The 18,412-nt window shown below is 40.9% G+C and overlaps 1 protein-coding gene and 1 long non-coding RNA gene across 12 annotated transcripts in view; one reads left to right on the forward strand and one right to left on the reverse strand.

The window, feature by feature from the left end:
• tcf12 (transcription factor 12) overlaps positions 1-18,412 on the forward strand; it is a 338,068-nt gene that overhangs the window by 314,079 nt on the left and 5,577 nt on the right. For 4 of the 11 annotated variants that reach the window (XM_034189942.1, XM_034189886.1, XM_034189949.1 and 1 more), the window contains 5 exons: positions 8,329-8,400; positions 10,661-10,852; positions 16,037-16,148; positions 16,231-16,396; positions 18,055-18,314. In XM_034189942.1, coding sequence (XP_034045833.1) covers positions 8,329-8,400; positions 10,661-10,852; positions 16,037-16,148; positions 16,231-16,396; positions 18,055-18,314 — 802 coding nt within the window. The remainder of the gene's footprint in view (positions 1-8,328; positions 8,401-10,660; positions 10,853-16,036; positions 16,149-16,230; positions 16,397-18,054; positions 18,315-18,412) is intronic. The other 7 variants (XM_034189913.1, XM_034189894.1, XM_034189900.1 and 4 more) reach the window with 7 other exon arrangements.
• On the reverse strand, positions 8,462-8,985 carry LOC117527564. The gene is made up of 2 exons (XR_004565562.1): positions 8,865-8,985; positions 8,462-8,828 (listed from the first exon to the last, which is right to left on the reverse strand). It is a non-coding gene; the product is annotated as an uncharacterized LOC117527564 (long non-coding RNA).

An 18,412-nucleotide genomic window follows, 5' to 3' on the forward strand; every position in this document is an offset into this window, starting at 1 on the left:
GTTCCCGTTAGGGGTCGCCACAGCAGATCAATTGTTTCCATCTCGTCCTGTCCTCTGTATCTTCCTCTGTCACACCAACCACCTGCATGTCCTCCCTCAGCACATCCATAAACCTTCTCTTTGGCCTCCCTCTTCTCCTCCTGCCTGGTGGCTCCATCCTCAGCATCCTTCTCCCTATATACCCTGGGTCCCTCCTCTGCACATGTCCAAACCATCTCAATCTCGCCTCTCTGACTTTGTCCTACCTGAGCTGTCCCTCTGATATGTTCATTCCTAATCTTGTCCATTCTTGTCACTCCCAAAGAGAATCTCAACATCTTCAGCTCTGCCACCGTCTCTAAGCCGTACAACATAGCTGGTCTCACTGCTGTCTTGTAAACTTTCCCCTTCACTCTTGCTGATATTCTTCGGTCACAAATCACTCCTGCCACCTTTCTCTACCCACTCTACCCTGCCTGCACTCTCTTCTTTACCTCTCTACCACACTCTCCATTACTTTGAACAGTTGACCCCAAATATTTAAACTCATCTACTTTCACCACTTCTACTCCTTGTAACTGCACTATTTCACTGGGCTCCCTCCCATTCACACACATGTACTCAGTCTTGCTTCTACTGACTTTCATTCCCCTTCTTTCCAAAGCAAATCTCCACCTCTCCAAACTAGACTCAACTTGCTCTCTACTCTCACTGCAGATCTTAATATCATCTGCAAACATCATAGTCCATGGGGACTCCTGTCTGATCTCATCCGTCAACCTGTCCATCACCTCTGCAAACAAGAAAGGACTCAAAGCTGATCCTTGGTGTTATCCCACCTCCACCTTGAATGAGTCTGTCATTCCGACTGCGCATCTCACCGCTGTCGCACTATTCTTGTACATGTCCTGCACTACCCTAACATACTTCTCTGCCACTCCAGACTTCCTCATACAATACCACTGCTCTTCTCTTGGCACCCTATCATAAGTCCACAAACACACAATGTAACTCTTTCTGGCCTTCTCTGTACTTCTCCAACAGTATTCTCAGAGCAAACATTGCATCCGTAGTGCTCTTTCTCGGCATGAAACCATATTGCTGCTCACAGATCTTCACCTGTTTTCTAAGCCTAGCTTCTACTACTCTTTCCCATAACTTCATGCTGTGGCTGATCAACTTTATGCCTTTGTAGTTACTGCAGCTCTGCACATCACCCTTGTTCTTGAAAATAGGAACCAGCACACTTTGTCTCCACTCCTCAGGCATCCTCTCACTTTCCAAGATTTTATTAAACAATCTGGTTAGAAACTCTACTGCCATCTCTCCTAGACATTTCCATGCCTCCATTGGAATGTCATCTGGACCAACTGCCTTTCCACTCTTCATCCTCTTCATAGCAGCCCTCACTTCTTCCTTGCTAATCTCTTTTACTTCCTGATTTACTCTCACCACATCATCCAGCCTTTTCTCTTTCTCATTTTCTTTATTCATCAGCTCTTCAAAATATTCCCTCCACCTTCTCAGCACACACTCCTCACTTGTCAGCACATTACCATGTGCATCTTTTTACCACCCTAACCTGCTCCACATCCTTTCCAGCTCTGTCCCTTTTTCTGGCCAATTGGTACAAGTCCTTTTCCTTCCTTACTATTCAACTTCTTGTACAGCTCTCAATATGCCCTTTCCTTCGCTTTTGCCACCTCTCTTTTCACCTTACGCCACATCTCCTTGTACTCCTGTCTACTTTCTTTATCTCTCTGACTATCCCAAAACATTTTCGCCAACCTCTTTCTCCTTATGCTTTCCTGGACCTCTTCGTTCCACCACCAAGTCTCCTTGTCTTCCGTCCACTGTCCAGATGTCATACCCAGTACTGTCCTAGCTGTCTCCCTCACCACATCTGCAGTACTTTTCCAGTTGTCCAAAATTGCTTCCCCTCCAACCAGTGCTTCTCTCACCTGCTCGCTAAATTCCACACAACAGTCTTCCTCCTTCAGCTTCCACCATCTGATCCTTTGTTGAGCTCTCACGCTCTTCTTCTTCTTTACCTCTAAAGTTATCCTACAAACAACCATCCTGTGCTGTCTAGCAACACACTCTCCTGCCACCACCTTACAGTCTCTGATTTTTTTTAGCTTGCATCTCCTATAAAGAATGTCATCCACCTGTGTGCACCTTCCTCCACTCTTATATGTTACCCTGTGCTCCTCCCTTTTCTTAAAGTAGGTATTCACCACAGCCATTTCCATCCTTTTTGTAAACTCAGTTACCATCTGTCCTTCCCCATTCCTATCCTTGATACCTTATCTACCCATTACTTCCTCATCACCTCTGTTCCCTTCACCAACATGCCGATTGAAGTCTGCTCCTATCACCACTCTTTCATGCTTGGGCACAGTCTCCACCACCTCATCTAACACACTCCAGAAATCTTCTTTCTCCTTCATCTCACAACCTACCTGTGGGGCATATGCACTAATGATATTCATCATCACCCCTTCAATTTCCAACTTCACACTCATCACCCTGTCAGACACTCGCTTAACCTCCAACACACTTTTAACATACTCTTCCTTTAAAATTACCCCAACACCATTTCTGTTCCTGTCCTCACCATGGTACAACAACTTGCACCCACTGCCGATGTTACTGCTCTTACTTCCCTTCCACTTGGTCTCTTGCATACACAACATGTCTACTTTTCTCCTCTCCATCATATCAGCCAGCTCTCTCCCTTTACCAGTCATACTACCGACATTCAAAGCCCCCGCTCTCATTTCCACCCTTCTAGTTTTCTTCTTCTCCCGCTGTTTTTGGAAATATTCTCCTCCTCTTCTTCATCGTCTTCGCCCAGCAGTAGCCCAATTTCCACCGGCACCCTGTTGGGCAACAGCACTGGTAGCGGATGTTGTTAACCCAGCCTGTGACCGATCCGGTATGGGAATTCGATTCTTAGTCTGCATAGTTGGATTGGCTTGTTTTACGCTGGATGCCCTTCCTCACGCAACCCTCCTCATTTATCTGGGCTTGGGACTGACACTCAGAATGTACTGGCTGCACACCCCATGTGGCTGAGTTATATAATCATCTGAATCATCTACCAGTTGCCACATGTACATAAGGGCTGGATTGTCATTCCTACACTTATATTGTTATATTTAATAAAAAATAATAAGCGCACACAGGAGGCAATTGCTCCTGCTGTCGCTGCTGCTGCTATGTTCAAGTACCATCGGAAATTACACTACTTTTTTGTTGTTTCAAATTCAGCAGTTGCTTGTGGCAGGAGCGTGGTTGTAATTTTGTTTTTGGTAAAATAATTCATTGTATCCATACAAAAGATTAAGTCTGGCCTATATAAGGTGCCTGAGCCCAGTGAAGCTGACCCCCCACCCAGATAAAAAAAATCCAAGCAAACAGGCTGAGTTTGCCCTGTAATTTCCGACGGTGCATGAATGCAGTGGCACCAGCAGTGCTCACAAACCGGCTTCTGCACTGTATGAAAACATTCAGCTGGTCGAACAAAGCCGAACTAAACGCTAACGTTACAAAAGCTAAGCAAATGATAAGAAACCATCAAGAACAGCAGCAAAACTAAATATGGACTAATTGAGGTTTTTGGTGACATTTATTCAAATTTTTCGCCAGTTTAAAAAATCCTGATGAAGCGCCAGCTGCATGAAGCTTAAACAATTAAGAGCCGAAATCTGTAACTTTCAAATGGGTGGTGATGTATCATGTTTCAGTGTCACTGTTTTGGCCCCTTTAACCCATCCATCCATCCATTTTCTTCCGCTTTATCCGGAGTCGGGTCGCGGGGGCAGCAGCTCAAGCAAAGCCGCCCAGACCTCCCGATCCACACACACACCCCAGCTCCACCGGGGGAACCCCAAGGCGCCCCCAGCCAGCCGAGAGATGTAGTCCCTCCAGCGCGTCCCGGGGCCCCCCCCTCAATGGGACGTGCCCAGAACACCTCTCCAGCGAGGCGTCCAGGGGGCATCCGGAAAAGATGCCCGAGCCACCTCAACTGACTCCTTTCGACGTGTAGGAGCAGCAGCTCGACTCCGAGCTCCTCCCAAGTGACCGAGCTCCTCACCCTATCTCTAAGGGAGCGCCCAGCCACCCTGCGGAGGAAACTCATCTCGGCCGCTTGTACTCGCGATCTCGTTCTTTCGGTCATGAGGCCCCTTTAACCCCTACCCTAAAAAAAAACAAAAGGGGGTCATAATTTTCCACCCGAAGGGATCTTTGGATAAATAAATAAATAAATAAATAAATGAGCAAAAGTTGGAAAATTACGACCTTTTTTTTTTTTTTGCCCCTTTAACCCCTACCCTAAAAAGGGTCGTAATTTTCCGCCCGAAGGGATCTTTGGATAAAAAACTTAATTTTTGTCCATTTGGACAATATATCTTCTCCTAAAAAAACTTCAGTGGCTTACTGAAACATGATATACCCTTCTATAAACCATTCCACAGTTACAGACTAAGGCTCTTAAACAAAAGTCGAGATTTTTTGTTTCGTTTGGGCTTCATTGCCCTTCGGTAAGTGGCGTGTGATCGGGCCTTAAAGCAAACTGGTGAATAATTCTGCTGTGTGCCAAAACCCAAAGATCTGTGCACACAGTTCTTTGGGTTTCACTGGCAGAACACAGTGTAATTATTCAATGATATTGGGTTTTTTTGTTTGTTGTAATAGCCAGTGCATAAACATGTTCACATGTTGTGCGTCCTCTGCAAAACTGTGATGTTTCACAGGACTCAGATATGTGTCTGTGGGTAGTTTGCCTGTTATGCATAGAGACTTTTATTCTTAAAGAAGTGAGCATAAAGTAAACAGTTAACTGTTTAAATTGCGCAATGTTTACAATTAATTATTTTTTAATTATTGTTATTGTCTATATGATGAGACTGCAGCTTCTGTTCTGCTGGAACAGAAGTCTGTGTCAAGGTCAGTCAGTTAACACCAAGGTTTCAAACATGCAAAATGAAGACGCTATCATTGCCCACTAATTTCCTTTTGACCTTGATAAATTGTGTTGCTTATGAAAACCTCACACCCAAATTGCATATTCATGCAGGCAAACCTGCTAAATGGGCAATATGTGCTACTTTGTGTATTTGAATGATACAGTCCTCAGTGCGCTCAGTATTAGTAAAATCGGCATGCACTTTTTTTGTGGGTGCTATGGTGGTTGTGCATGTTTTAACACACTTAAACCTGTAGTAAATTAGGCCCTTTATGCTGTGTTATTTCTAGTGCTTGCTTTCAATATTATATACAGTTGGGGAAAAAGAACAGCATTCAGTATCCATTTGTGACATCAGTGATCACTGGTAATTCTACTGACTGGAACAAACTTCGAACATAGATGCAGTGTTGCTATAATAGATTGTATCGTATAACTAATCTCCCAACAATTGCAAAGTAGGTTACTATCATTATTTCATTACTCTTTTGAACATGTGATGAATTTTTGTACCTAATGGTATGACCACTGTGTTAACGTGTGATCTTATTTAAGTTTTTCTGTTGTGGGTTTATAATTTAATTATTCTGGAAAATACTGGCTTAACAAGTAAGGGTTTTCAGAATAAATTAAAATGTAACAATTAAGGAGGAAAATATATGCACTGTTCAGTCCACAGTATGAGTCAACGCAACCCTAAAAATTATATTTAATGTTTCTAATGTTTTTCATATTTCATCCAGTAAGTACAAATCCACTGGTGGTTTGCTGTCAAACGTTACCTTCTGTTTGACCAGCTGGAGTGAACAGTGCCTAATCATGAGTTGTTCATTTTAAAAAGAAAAACAAACTGGATAATTCAGAGTGACAGTCTGAAAATAAATGCATAAATGCAAAAAAGAAAGAAAATGGGTCTCAAGACTGACATCCTGCTCTTTATCTCGAGGATGTATTTGGTTTAATAAGGGTTTCTATATAAGTTTAAGAACTTGCAGAAGTTAAAATAAATAAGAGACCTTAAGGTCTTGTGTCCATGTAGCATTTTTTTCTGGCAGAAAAGTGCTAGTCTACCTGTGGGATTTGTTTCTATGACAACAATAAAAGCTGACATCTATTTTATAGTAAACGGTGATTAGATTAAAAAGTACTCACCCTCAACAGGAAAATATCTGTCCAGTCTACTATCACAGATGAGATTTTGTTGTTGTTGTTTTTTTTTTTGTCTCTGTTGTCATAAGGCCCTGTCACACCTTGATGATTTAGCCTGCATATGTCGACCGTATTGAAAACTCTGGCACACGCTGGCACAGGTCTAATGAATTAATGCAGCTGTCACACCTTGATGATCAACCAGCGTATGCCGACATCCCCTTTTACACCCAGTGGTTCGGGTCTGTACTGCACGGTGTGGTGCCGGTCAGAAACAGAGTAATTTAACTTTTTTTTATTATTATTATTATTATTATTTTATTTTGGTGGACCATTTTCATTGTGTACTGAATGCTGATGAGGTGACTGGCTGTGGGAAACGCTGCAGTGAATGAATGGAGCGCTGTCTCTTTAAATGTTGAAAGCGCCGGCTGCTTCCTGATCAGCGGTCTTCTCAGGTCATCACAGACCTGAATAATGAAACGCTGTGATGATTTAAACTTTTACGTGCCAGTCGACCGTGATCAGGTGTGATCTGAATGAAGTGCTGTGTGATCTGTTGGTGTGGTGATCACTGACAGCGACGGCGCTTTAAATGTTTAAACAGTGCATTAATCAGGCGTGATCACCCTGATTGATCGATCAGGTCATCTGATGATCACACCACAGCAACAGCTTTAAAAGGTCACAGCGCTTCTGTGTGTTCAGAGTGCCACACAGGCATCCAAGGGACTTGCTTTAAAACGCTGCGCTTCCAGCCACTAATTCAAGTATTTTCAGGGGTCATTTTCAAAAATCAGGAGCTTTATGTGGATTCATGTCCATCTGTGATGGTGAATTGAACTGAAATGAACAGGTCCGACTTGATATTTTTTGCGTGTGTGAATGAAACAGTCGTTTTGCATGAGGACTGCAGCTTTCAGCCAATCAGTGGCCAGCAGTAATGGACGGATTTAGACTTATGAGTAAATTACAAGAAACGTGCTCCAACAATCACATAACTTAACTACAACTTATGTCCAACATGTGCAGGACGTGTGAGTCACGCGGCTGGCATGAAAATTTTCAGCATACCCAAAAATTTTTGAGGAGCTCAGCTTATTAGGGCGTATATCGGCGTGTTTCAACATGCTTCAACTTGTTCTTAACTTATAAAAAAACTTACCATTAACTTATTGGACTTATGCCAGCATTTTTAATATGGTTGGCATACGCTGACTGAATCGTGGCAGGGGTGGTGGCCAAGTGGTTAATGTGCTTGGTTTCAGTGCAGAAGGTTCCGGGTGCCACATTTCTCCATGTAATGTGGAGTTGCGTCAGGAAGGGCATCCGGCGTAAAACCTGTGCCAATTCAACATGCAGATCCACCTTGGATTTGCTGTGACGACCCCGAGTGCAAACAAGGGAGCAGCCGAAGGGACTTGCCTTATGCTGACTAAATCGTCAAGGTGTGACAGGGTCTATAGATTTTGAATGACAAAGTAACTGACTGTAGACAGAAACAGCAAAAATAAACCTCTCCTCCCCATTGCCTGACAAGTGATGTCACAGGGTCTTTCTGAAAAGTTCAGGAATTTTCCATTTAAAAGTGCTCCAAATTACCATATAAAAAAGTGAACCGCCCTCAAGGCATGCAGGCCTTTTTCTGGAGGTGGTAACATGCACATGCATTCGGTCCATTCTTATTTTGAGTACTAGAAAAAAGATGCTGCCGCTTAAGGAGAAACTGTTATTGACATGAGGCCTAAAGCACATAGTGCTGAATAAATGCTGCCCTGCAGTGATGACATATTAGTAGGAGTTTTTCAATACTTTTTGGATCACAGTCTCTTAAATACTGCAGAGCATTGTGCTAAAGGGGATATGCTTCAAGTCTTGACGTAAACATAATGCAGACTAATACTTAGCATTCAAATTACTTCACCTAAGGTTTTTAATATTTGTCTTGACATTTGTAAGACAGTTTTTCATCACACTTATTAATACATATTAACAACTGTAAATGTGGACCAGACAATCCAGTCTCACTCACATTATATGGGCGTGATTACATTGTAAAGCAAAAGAGAGTTTCATTTACAAAGTGAATGGTCAGCAGCTATTCTTTCAGATTCTACTTTACTGTCTGCATGTCTTTTTAAATAAAATATCTTTCCACAGAGTGATTTTGGTATTCATCGGTATTGGCTTTTCCATAATCCTGTCTTATTCTTATTTGAATTTGCCAGAAAAACAGAGTTCATCAGCAGTTACATGAGCATCTCCAGGATGCTATGTCTTTCTTAAAGGATGTCTGTGAGGTACTCCTGCCCTTCAGATAGAGCCTTTAATCATTCCATGATCCATACTTTATTTTGTTTGTTCTCACAAGCTTGAGTTCAGCCTACATTCCATAGATTGAATGCTGTTTCATTTGTATTTCTTTTGTTGCCATGTCATCATGGTCTTTTATCATTCCAGCTTTCAGTCTAAGCTTAGGTACAAGTGTTAGATTACCGTATTTACTCTATTAAATGCCCCGGGTGTGTGAAATTTTCGATAAGGGGGACATTTATTAACGATGGTTTGCGTACAAATGCTTGCAGTTGAATGCAAGGTGGAGTTGGCATAGTATAGACATGTGTACTGCATGCAAATGTTTGCAGTTGAATGCAAGGTGGAGTTGGCAAAATATAGACATGTGTACTGCATGCAAGAGAAGCAGTGCAGACTCTAAATGAATGTTTATCTGCATGCAGTAGCTACTTCGTGCAAACGTTGCTACTTGGCAGCGTTCAAGCTAGAAGTTGTGAAAGAAGTGGAAGAGAAGGGGAACCATCCTGCTGCTCAGGTTTTTGTAGTTGATAGGAAGTGTGTCTGGGAGTGGTGTAGGAACAAGGATAAGCATGCAGCCCTGGCCAGAATACCAAAATGCCTGCCTGGTGGGGGGAGGAAAGTGCGTTATCAGGACATTGAAGAGGAGCTGCTAATATGGTTCCACAAAAGGAGAACAGCAAGCGTCCGCGTGACAAGGAAGAGTCTAAAATATGAGGCACTGCAGCTGCATAAGCAACATGGAAACCAAAACTTCAGAACCTCGAATGGCTGGTATTTGAAGATTGTGGAACGACATAATATATCAAGCCAATTATCTACTCATGCTCAGCACCAAAAGAACTGACACATAACAAGGTGGACAAATTTCTGAAGTATGTCTTGAGAAAGCGTAAGATGCGCAAATATGACACCAGTATGATTGGGAATATGGACGAAACACCAGTTTGGTTCAAGCTGCCAGGGAAGAGTACCTTGTCACAAGCCGGGGAGCGTGAAATAACGATCATCAACAGGGCATGAAAAAAAAGAGGATCACAGTCACATTGGCTGCCTACGCAGACCGTACCAAGTTGGCACCCTTGGTGCTGTTGCCAGGGATCAGGCCTATGAACAAGGATAAAATCCTTAGCGGCATACAGGTGTGCTACTGTGGATCTGGGAGGACATTGTGGGCAGATGAAGACTTGATCAAGCATTGGCTATGGGTAGTCTGTGGACGAAATAGTCAGACACGCCATTACTTGTGTGAGATTAATTTTGAGGCCATTTGACTGGTGATGTCAAGAAGATGGTGAGGGAAACCCTATAACACTGACATAGCAGTCATACCAGGAGGCTGCACATCACACCTGCAACCCGTTGATGTGAGTTGAGAGTTAAAACTGTCCATTCAAATCCCGCATGCAAGAGTTGTATGATGAATGTCTGTTCAGCGGACCGATTGCGAAAACTTCCTACGGGAATAGAAAGTGCCCATCGAAGAACGATTTACTCAAATGGATCAAGGAGTCATGGCGAGCAGTAAACCCCTGAGCTGATACGCAAATCCTTCAAGAATTTTGGCATCTCATGTGCTGTGGATGGCACAGGGGATAACTTGTTTGGGGCTAAGTCTGATTCTGATGGTGACCCATTTGAGGGATTTGACACGGCTGACATTGCAATGGAAGAGGATGTCATGGCAAACCTTCAAGAAGACCCAAGTCTTGTATTACCCGAGTCACACATTGTCCTCCCTGAGTCGAATGTGGAAAAAAGTGAAGATGACGCCAAGACTTCAGCAGAGGAGGATTACGACGGTCCTGGACACTAGCCACAACTTGTGAACTTCATGCATCGCTTATGTTTTTCTCATTTTCATTTTACTCTATTCTCAGGAATTCACAATTTCACTACATTCAATGTGCTGAAAAATGTCGGGGCAGAGTGGGGGGCGTTTAATATGATGGGGGCCTTTAATGGAGTAAATATGGTAAGTGGTAAAATTCTGCAAGTGCATCAGTCCATTTTTCAGTAAAACAGGATAAAATAAATTTTATTTATACAAGTTGTACTTTTTTTTTGCAGTTCTTGCACTTGATTTTATGGTTCTGATGTTTTATTTTTATTCCTTTTTTATGTCCACACTATACAATCTGTGTTTTCCATTTCTGTCCTAATATACTTATACTAAGCTACTGTGTTTCTTTCCTCTGTTCTCTGTCTCCCTAACCCAACACTCTTCAATCCCACTGGTCCCTTCAGTCTCGAATGGAGGATCGTCTGGACAGACTGGATGATGCAATCATTGTACTGAGGAACCATGCAGTGGGTTCCACTGCCAGTCTGCCCAGCGACATACACAGTCTACTGGGACAAGGACAAAATGGGCCAATAGCGGCAATTGGAGCAAACTTCCCCGCCTCTGCGTTGGTTTCAAGTCGGACAGCAGCATTGGTACAAGTGCTTCACAACTGTTTATTCATTAAATTTGTCATCAATTTAGGATATTGTGTGAAATGTTAGCAATGCCAGGGGTTAAAAAACGTATAGCTTGTCTGTGTTTTCATGTGTAGGTTTTCAAACTTGGCCACCTGTTGGAAATGGGCCGACTGCCATATGTAAAAACTAGACATTTTCCAAAAAGAACAGATGAATTTATCCTGACATATTTTCCATAAGTGTAGTGGCTGGCTCAAAGCTCACCCTCCTCTCGAGGACGGCTGCATACACAAGAGTGAAAGAGAAATGAGAAAAACAGGCATAGTGGAGGGAAGTTTATTTTGGTGTAGAAAGTGTTCGTGTGTTGCTGTCCTTTTAGAGTTAAAGTCTAAGCCTCTTGAGAAACAGGGGAATGCAGGTCTCAGTATAAATCATGATGTGTTCATCCATCCTCCATCTGAGGCATTTCTTGTTAAATGACCTAGAGATTTGAACACATCTGTAGTGGAACTTAAATTGTGCTGGTTTTCCAACTGTCATCCATGGGTGTTTGGCAATAATTTGGTTCAGATAAAAAAAAAAATGCAATTGATTACAACCTACTTTGCAAAAGTACTGGATGCAGATCATGCAAGAAGTAGTAATCCCATTAAAACAAACGTGTTAAATAATAAGTTATATGGTTGAGGGTTTTTTTTCTCCTCAGTCTATTTAGTTCTCATGTCCAACACAAATATATTTTATCTTTTTCATCCAGAAAGATCCATTATCAGTTTGGTTACTACAACTGCACTTTATTATGTTGCAGCATTTATCAAGATTTGTTTTCCTTTCATCTTGTCCGTTGTCTCATATCAGCTTTGCCACCAGTGATGTATTTTCAAAGCTGCTGAAGCTTCTAGTTTTTATGATGACCCATTACACTACACAAGAAAGTATAGAGGCACTGGGTTTTATGTTCTTTCTGTCTTCTCCATTAGGTTGTTTGGTCTGTTAATGTTTGTGGTTGTCAGAAAATTTCATTGTGGTGAAAGTGGAGTGAACTGTGGCAGTGTTACTGACCGACTGATGGTGAGGTTGATCATAATGTGTCTGTTCTAACAGCCTTTCCTGTGAGGCAAGTGGGTTCCTTACATGAGACTCAACAACTTTAGTACAGCACAGCCAGACTTTTACACTGCTTAACACCCCACCCTTTACGGCATCCACCCATTTTCATCACTTCTATTTAAGAAACCAGGAAATGTGAATCGTTGGAAATGTGTGTCTGAACCCACGGCCTCCACCCAAATAGAGGTCTTCAGCTGTATGGTAATCAGACCCAGCCATGAAAATGGCAGTGTTCTTTTCTTGCCAGATCTCAGCTTCTCTCCTCCTCCTCCAGACAAAGAATTGTTTGGACACCTGTTGAGAGCACAGCAAAGATTAGCGTAGTGCTGAAGAAGGGGTGGGTCACGGGTCTCCGGGTAGTGAGGTTAACAGAGGCCAGCAGTGACTAGGGATCACATTCCATAAGAAAAGGGGGAGATTCCCTCCACCCTCAATCATGATCCCTTAGTTCTCAGAAGGGAAATCAAATAGCTCAAAAACATATGGTAAACCTCAGGAAGGAGAGAGTTTTCGGTACAACATAGTGGGAGTTGACCAATTTTCACTTGTGAATATGATAAAAAATAACAAGGAAATGACCAAACATTGGAGTGGTTGTTTTTGATATCTTTTGAAACAGTATGCAGAAGAATTTGTCACATGGACATATGTTCTTAGTTGTGTTTGTTGAGAATGTTACAGCAAATAAAAGTGAATTGTAGCAGGGAAAAATTAAAGGTCTTTTCTGGGCATGACAGGAAAGGTGGTTTCATATTTAAGATAAGTCACTGAATCACAAAAAACACCCAGAGTATCAGGCATCAATAACGGTGTTTACGACGGATCAAATATTTGTGTGGTGTGTTTGAGATTTCAGTGCATCAGTATGTAACTGTTACACAAAGAAACAAACCTTAAATGAAAATAGAGAGGCACTTATTGCAAACCAAGGTGTTTTAATTGGAACAAGTAAGTAAAATCTGCCATTAAAACAAGTTGAAAGGTACTTACGGTTTCTTAAAATAAGATCTTGAAACTAGATGGGTTTTATTTTACTAGTGTTAAACCAGGTTACTAACACAGCTTCTTCAGAGGCTCATGGTGAGTTTAAAAGCCTGTTTCTTCTCAAATGTAACGTACGTTAGTTTCACTGAACAAGATATTTAAGATCTGTTATCTAAAATCAAGTCATATCTTTCCGAAATTTTACTTCAGCTATTCTGTTTATAATAAGTGTTGATTAGATATTTTGATGAGACAAATATACTTACAATTTTTGCATAGTGTTTCCAAGTCCCTATATGTATGTATATATAGGGACTTGGACTATATATATATAGTGTATGTATGTGAGTGGGTGTGTACACACACACAGCGGGTAAAGTAAGTATTGAATCACCTTTTTCTCAGTAAATATATTTCTAAAGGTGCTGTTGACATCACATTTTTACCAGATGTCGGTAAATACCCAAGTATTTTACACATATAAAGAAATCGAACCATAGATGTCCAAAATTTGAGTTATGCGTAATAATGTGACATGACAGGGAAAAAGTATTGAACACCTGGAGAAAGGGAGGTGCAAAAAAGCATGGAAAGCCAAGACACCAGCTGAAAACTATCAGTAATTAGAAAGCAATCTTGCCTCTTGTCAGTGCAAATTAATATCTGCTGGTTCAGTCCCAACTGGTGGCCTACAACCCCTGGCAAAAATTATGGAATCACCGGCCTTGGAGGATGTTCATTCAGTTGTTTAATTTTGTAGAAAAAAAGCAGATCACAGACATGACACAAAACTAAATTCATTTCAAATGGCAACTTTCTGGCTTTAAGAAACACTATAAGAAAGCAGGAAAAAAAATTGTGGCAGTCAGTAACGGTTACTTTTTTAGACCAAGCAGAGGGGAAAAAATATGGAATCACTCAATTCTGAGGCAAAAATTATGGAATCATGAAAAACAAAAGAACGCTCCAACACATCACTAGTATTTTGTTGCACCACCTCTGGCTTTTATAACAGCTTGCAGTCTCTGAGGCATGGACTTAATGAGTGACAAACAGTACTCTTCATCAATCTGGCTCCAACTTTCTCTGATTGCTGTTGCCAGATCAGCTTTCTTCAACTTCCACCAAAGATTTTCAGTTGGATTAAGATCCGGACTACTTGCAGGTCATGACATTGACCCTGTGTGTCTTTTTGCAAGGAATGTTTTCAGTTTTTGCTCTATGGCAAGATGCATTATCATCTTGAAAAATGATTTCATCATCCCCAAACATCCTTTCAATTGATGGGATAAGAAAAGTGTCCAAAATATCAACGTAAACTTGTGCATTTATTGATGATGTAATGACAGCCATCTCCCCAGTACCTTTACCTGACATGCAACCCCATATCATCAATGACTGTGGAAATTTACATGTTCTCTTCAGGCAGTCATCTTTATAAATCTCATTGGAACGGCACCAAACAAAAGTTCCAGCATCATCACCTTGCCCAGTGCAGATTCAAGATTCGTCACTGAATATGACTTTCATCCAGTCATCCACAGTCCACGATTGCTTTTCCTTAGCCCATTATAACCTTGTTTTTTCTGTTTAGGTGTTAATGATGGCTTTCGTTTAGCTTTTCTGTATGTAAATCCCATTTCCTTTAGGCGGTTTCTTACAGTTCGGTCACAGATGTTGACTCCAGTTTCCTCCCATTCGTTCCTCATTTGTTTTGTTGTGCATTTTCGATTTTTGAGACATATTGCTTTAAGTTTTCTGTCTTGACGCTTTGATGTCTTCCTTGGTCTACCAGTATGTTTGCCTTTAACAACCTTCCCATGTTTTTTGTATTTGGTCCAGAGTTTAGACAGAGCTGACTGTGAACAACCAACATCTTTTGCAACATTGCGTGATGATTTACCCTCTTTTAAGAGTTTCATAATCCTCTCCTTTGTTTCAATTGACATCTCTCGTGTTGGAGCCATGATTCATGTCAGTCCACTTGGTGCAACAGCTCTCCAAGGTGTGATCACTCCTTTTTAGATGCAGACTAACAAGCATATCTGATTTGATGCAGGTGTTAGGTTTGGGGATGAAAATTTACAGGGTGATTCCATAATTTATTCCTCAGAATGGAGTGAGTCCATATTTTTTTCCCTCTGCTTGGTCTAAAAAAGTAACCATTACTGACTGCCACAATTTTTTTTTCTTGATTTCTTATAGTGTTTCTTAAAGCCAGAAAGTTGCCATTTGAAATGACTTTAGTTTTGTGTCATGTCTGTGATCTGCTTTTTTCCTACAAAATTAAACAACTGAATGAACATCCTCCGAGGCCGGTGATTCCATAATTATTGCCAGGGGTTGTATAAAAAGGTGTGTCATTACCAAGATGTCACACAAGAAACATCTCATGATGGGTAAAAGCAAAGAGCTCACAAGATCGCAACCTTATTGTTGCAAAATGTACTGGTGGCATTGGTTGCAGAAGTATTTCTAAACTTCTGAATGTTCCAGTGACCACTGTTGGGGCCATAATCTGAAAGTTGAAAGAACATCATTTCACCATAAACTGGTCATGACCAGGTGCTCCTTGCATGATTTCTAACAGAGGAGTGAAAAGCATTATCAAGAGTTGTCCAAGACCCAAGGACCACTTGTGGGAAGCTTCACTATGTTCTGGAATTAGCAGGTACAATTGTTTCAAAGAAAACAATAAGTAATTGCCTTGTTTCTGCTTAAAACTGACTTCAAAATGATTTAAGAGGTTTTTCCTTGTCATCTGGTGGTTAATAATCCCATTAATCCATTTGATTGCTTTGGATGAAGAGACTGTCTCAGACAAGCTGCTGAGCTCCGAAATGACGCATACGCAGTGGAGGCAGGGCGGGCCAATTTTTAGGGGCGGACCGTTCGGTCTGCAACACAGGATTTAATTGATACCAATAGTGCAAGCTCCGAATTTACAAAAAGTCAAGTAATATCTAAATAGTTCCTGTTTAGGGCTTGTGTATCTTTATCAAGCTCTTGACACGTCTCTTGTTCAGAAGTGTTACTTTACACAGCATCTGCAAGGATTGCCTGCTTCCTTTCTTAAGATGTTCTTGCTGCCTGTTTTGCATGAAGGGTGGTGCTCACGCTGATGATGCTACCAGCCTAAACAACAGCCATGGAGGGCTGCCGAGTGCCAGCTCCACATCCAGCGCAGAACTCAACCACCAAGTGGAAACATTCAGAGGTGTCATTATCTTTGCAATCCTTTGGAATTATTTTATGATTAAGTCAGTATATGGTTCAGTTATTGTGCATGTTATTTTCAGCAGGTCTTGCTTCAGGCCTGGCTGGCCAGGTGCCTGCTACTCTGGAGCTGAAGGTGGAGAAACAGGACAAAGATGAGATGCATGAAAACCTGTCTGGTGAAGATAATTCAGATGATGAGAGCAATAAAAGAGACATGAAAACAACCCGTGCAGCCCCACGCACTAGGTAAGGACAACAAAACAATTCATTTGAACTTGCGCTGATTTAAAGGAGCGTGAAAGCTGGGAGACAGCCTTTTACAGATGGAATATCACAAATAATTACATTGTCTTTTACAGATGAGAAAAAGGAAAAATAAACTTTCAATTCCAAAGTGACTATTTAATTATAATGTAGATTTTTGTCCATTTAACTATCATTACATATTTTTATAATGATGCCATTTTTAAAGGTATAATCCTTTTGGATTTTTCACTAAATTAACAAAGTCTGTGTAAAAAATGTAGTCATTATACAATATAAGTTACTGTTGTATGTCCCAATATTACAGTTTTGTTGTTGTTGCTGCTGTTATTTATTATTTATTTATTTTGAGAGAAATCTATGGCAAATATACTGAGTTCACTGTTTTGCGCATTGCATGATGAATTGCATTGCTGCATGAAAATTGGGAACTCAGAATTTCTGACTTACCGATAGGAAAAAGACATCTAATAAAGTTATGGCAAAACATTAGTCTCCACACTGACTCATTTTGGCAAACCAAGTAAAATCATTGAAGAGGAATTGTAACTAACATTTGTGTTGATAGCCGACACAGAAAACCTGCGTGAAAGTCGTCTCTGGTAGCCTGTTTGTTAGTTGTCTGTTTCTGTCTTTCTGTTTCTCTTTTAGTACCATAGACTCTGGCATGAAATGATCATAGCGCTCAATCAATACCTTTCTGCCACACCAGCCGTCAAGAATTTGGGAGTGATATTAGACAGCTGTTTGAGATTCGATCAACAGATAAACAGTAAAAAAAAAAAAAAAACTGTAAAAGTAAAACAATTTCCCAGTAGATGTGATCTTCAGGCGGCCATTCATACTTTCATAAGCTCCAGACTTGATTACTGTAATGCACTTTATGCTGGTGTTAACTAGTCTTCTCTTGCATGCCTCCAACTTGTGCAAAATGTTGCTGCTCGTCTTTTAATGAACACTTCCAGACGTGAGCATATTATGCCTGTACTTTACTCACTCCACTGGCTTACAGTTCATTTTAGAATTCTTTTTAAGATTTTAATGTTTGTTTTTAAAGCTATTACTGGCCTTGCACCTTCCTACTTGTCTGAAATTTTAACTCTCCGCACTTTCAGTAGGACATTACGGGCACCTGCTCAAGTTTACTTAGATGTTCTGAGGTTAAAATACAAACTCTGGGGTGATCATGTTTTTGCTGTAACTGGCCCCAGAATGTGGAACAAATTACCTCCTGATTTACATACTTTTTCTTATCCAGCATTTTTTTTTAAATCAAAGCTCATGAGTTATTTATTTAAACTGGCTTTTAATACCTAGTAGTCCTGTGACATGTTTTCTTTTTATGTGCCTCTTTAATTCTGTTGTATATTTGTTTTAGTTTTGTGAATTCTTGATGTTTACTGTAAAGCACTTTGGTCTCTATCTGGCTGCTGTAAAGGGCTATACAAATAAATGTTGATTGAAGTTAGCATTTATTACAGTACAACAAGTAAAGATTGAATTGTATTGAATAGATATGATTTTTGTGGTCCATTAAATGTACATAGACTAAAATAATATTGTATTAGAATGAAATACAAAATATGCTTATTTGTTTTATTTTATTCTATCTACTTCTTAATTTATACTTAGTTTGACTGTGGGTGGAGTTCTTATCCTATCTCTGACAGTATCAATGAAGATGAAGACCTGAATCCAGAGCAGAAAGCTGAGCGAGAACGCGAGAGGAGGATGGCTAACAACGCTCGTGAACGCCTAAGGGTTCGAGATATCAACGAGGCCTTCAAAGAGCTGGGTCGCATGTGTCAGCTGCACCTGAAAAGTGAGAAGCCTCAGACAAAGCTCCTCATTCTCCACCAGGCTGTGGCTGTCATACTTAGCTTGGAGCAGCAAGTTAGAGGCAAGTCCCCACCGTAAAATATCAATGCATGGCTTTTTTGCTGGAGCTGGAATGCTCATCTCTGTCCTTTTTTTTTTTTTTTTTTTTTTTTTATGTTT

The sequence above is a fragment of the Thalassophryne amazonica genome, chromosome 2, assembly GCF_902500255.1.
Source record: "Thalassophryne amazonica chromosome 2, fThaAma1.1, whole genome shotgun sequence".
Classification (NCBI taxonomy): Eukaryota; Metazoa; Chordata; class Actinopteri; order Batrachoidiformes; family Batrachoididae; genus Thalassophryne; species Thalassophryne amazonica.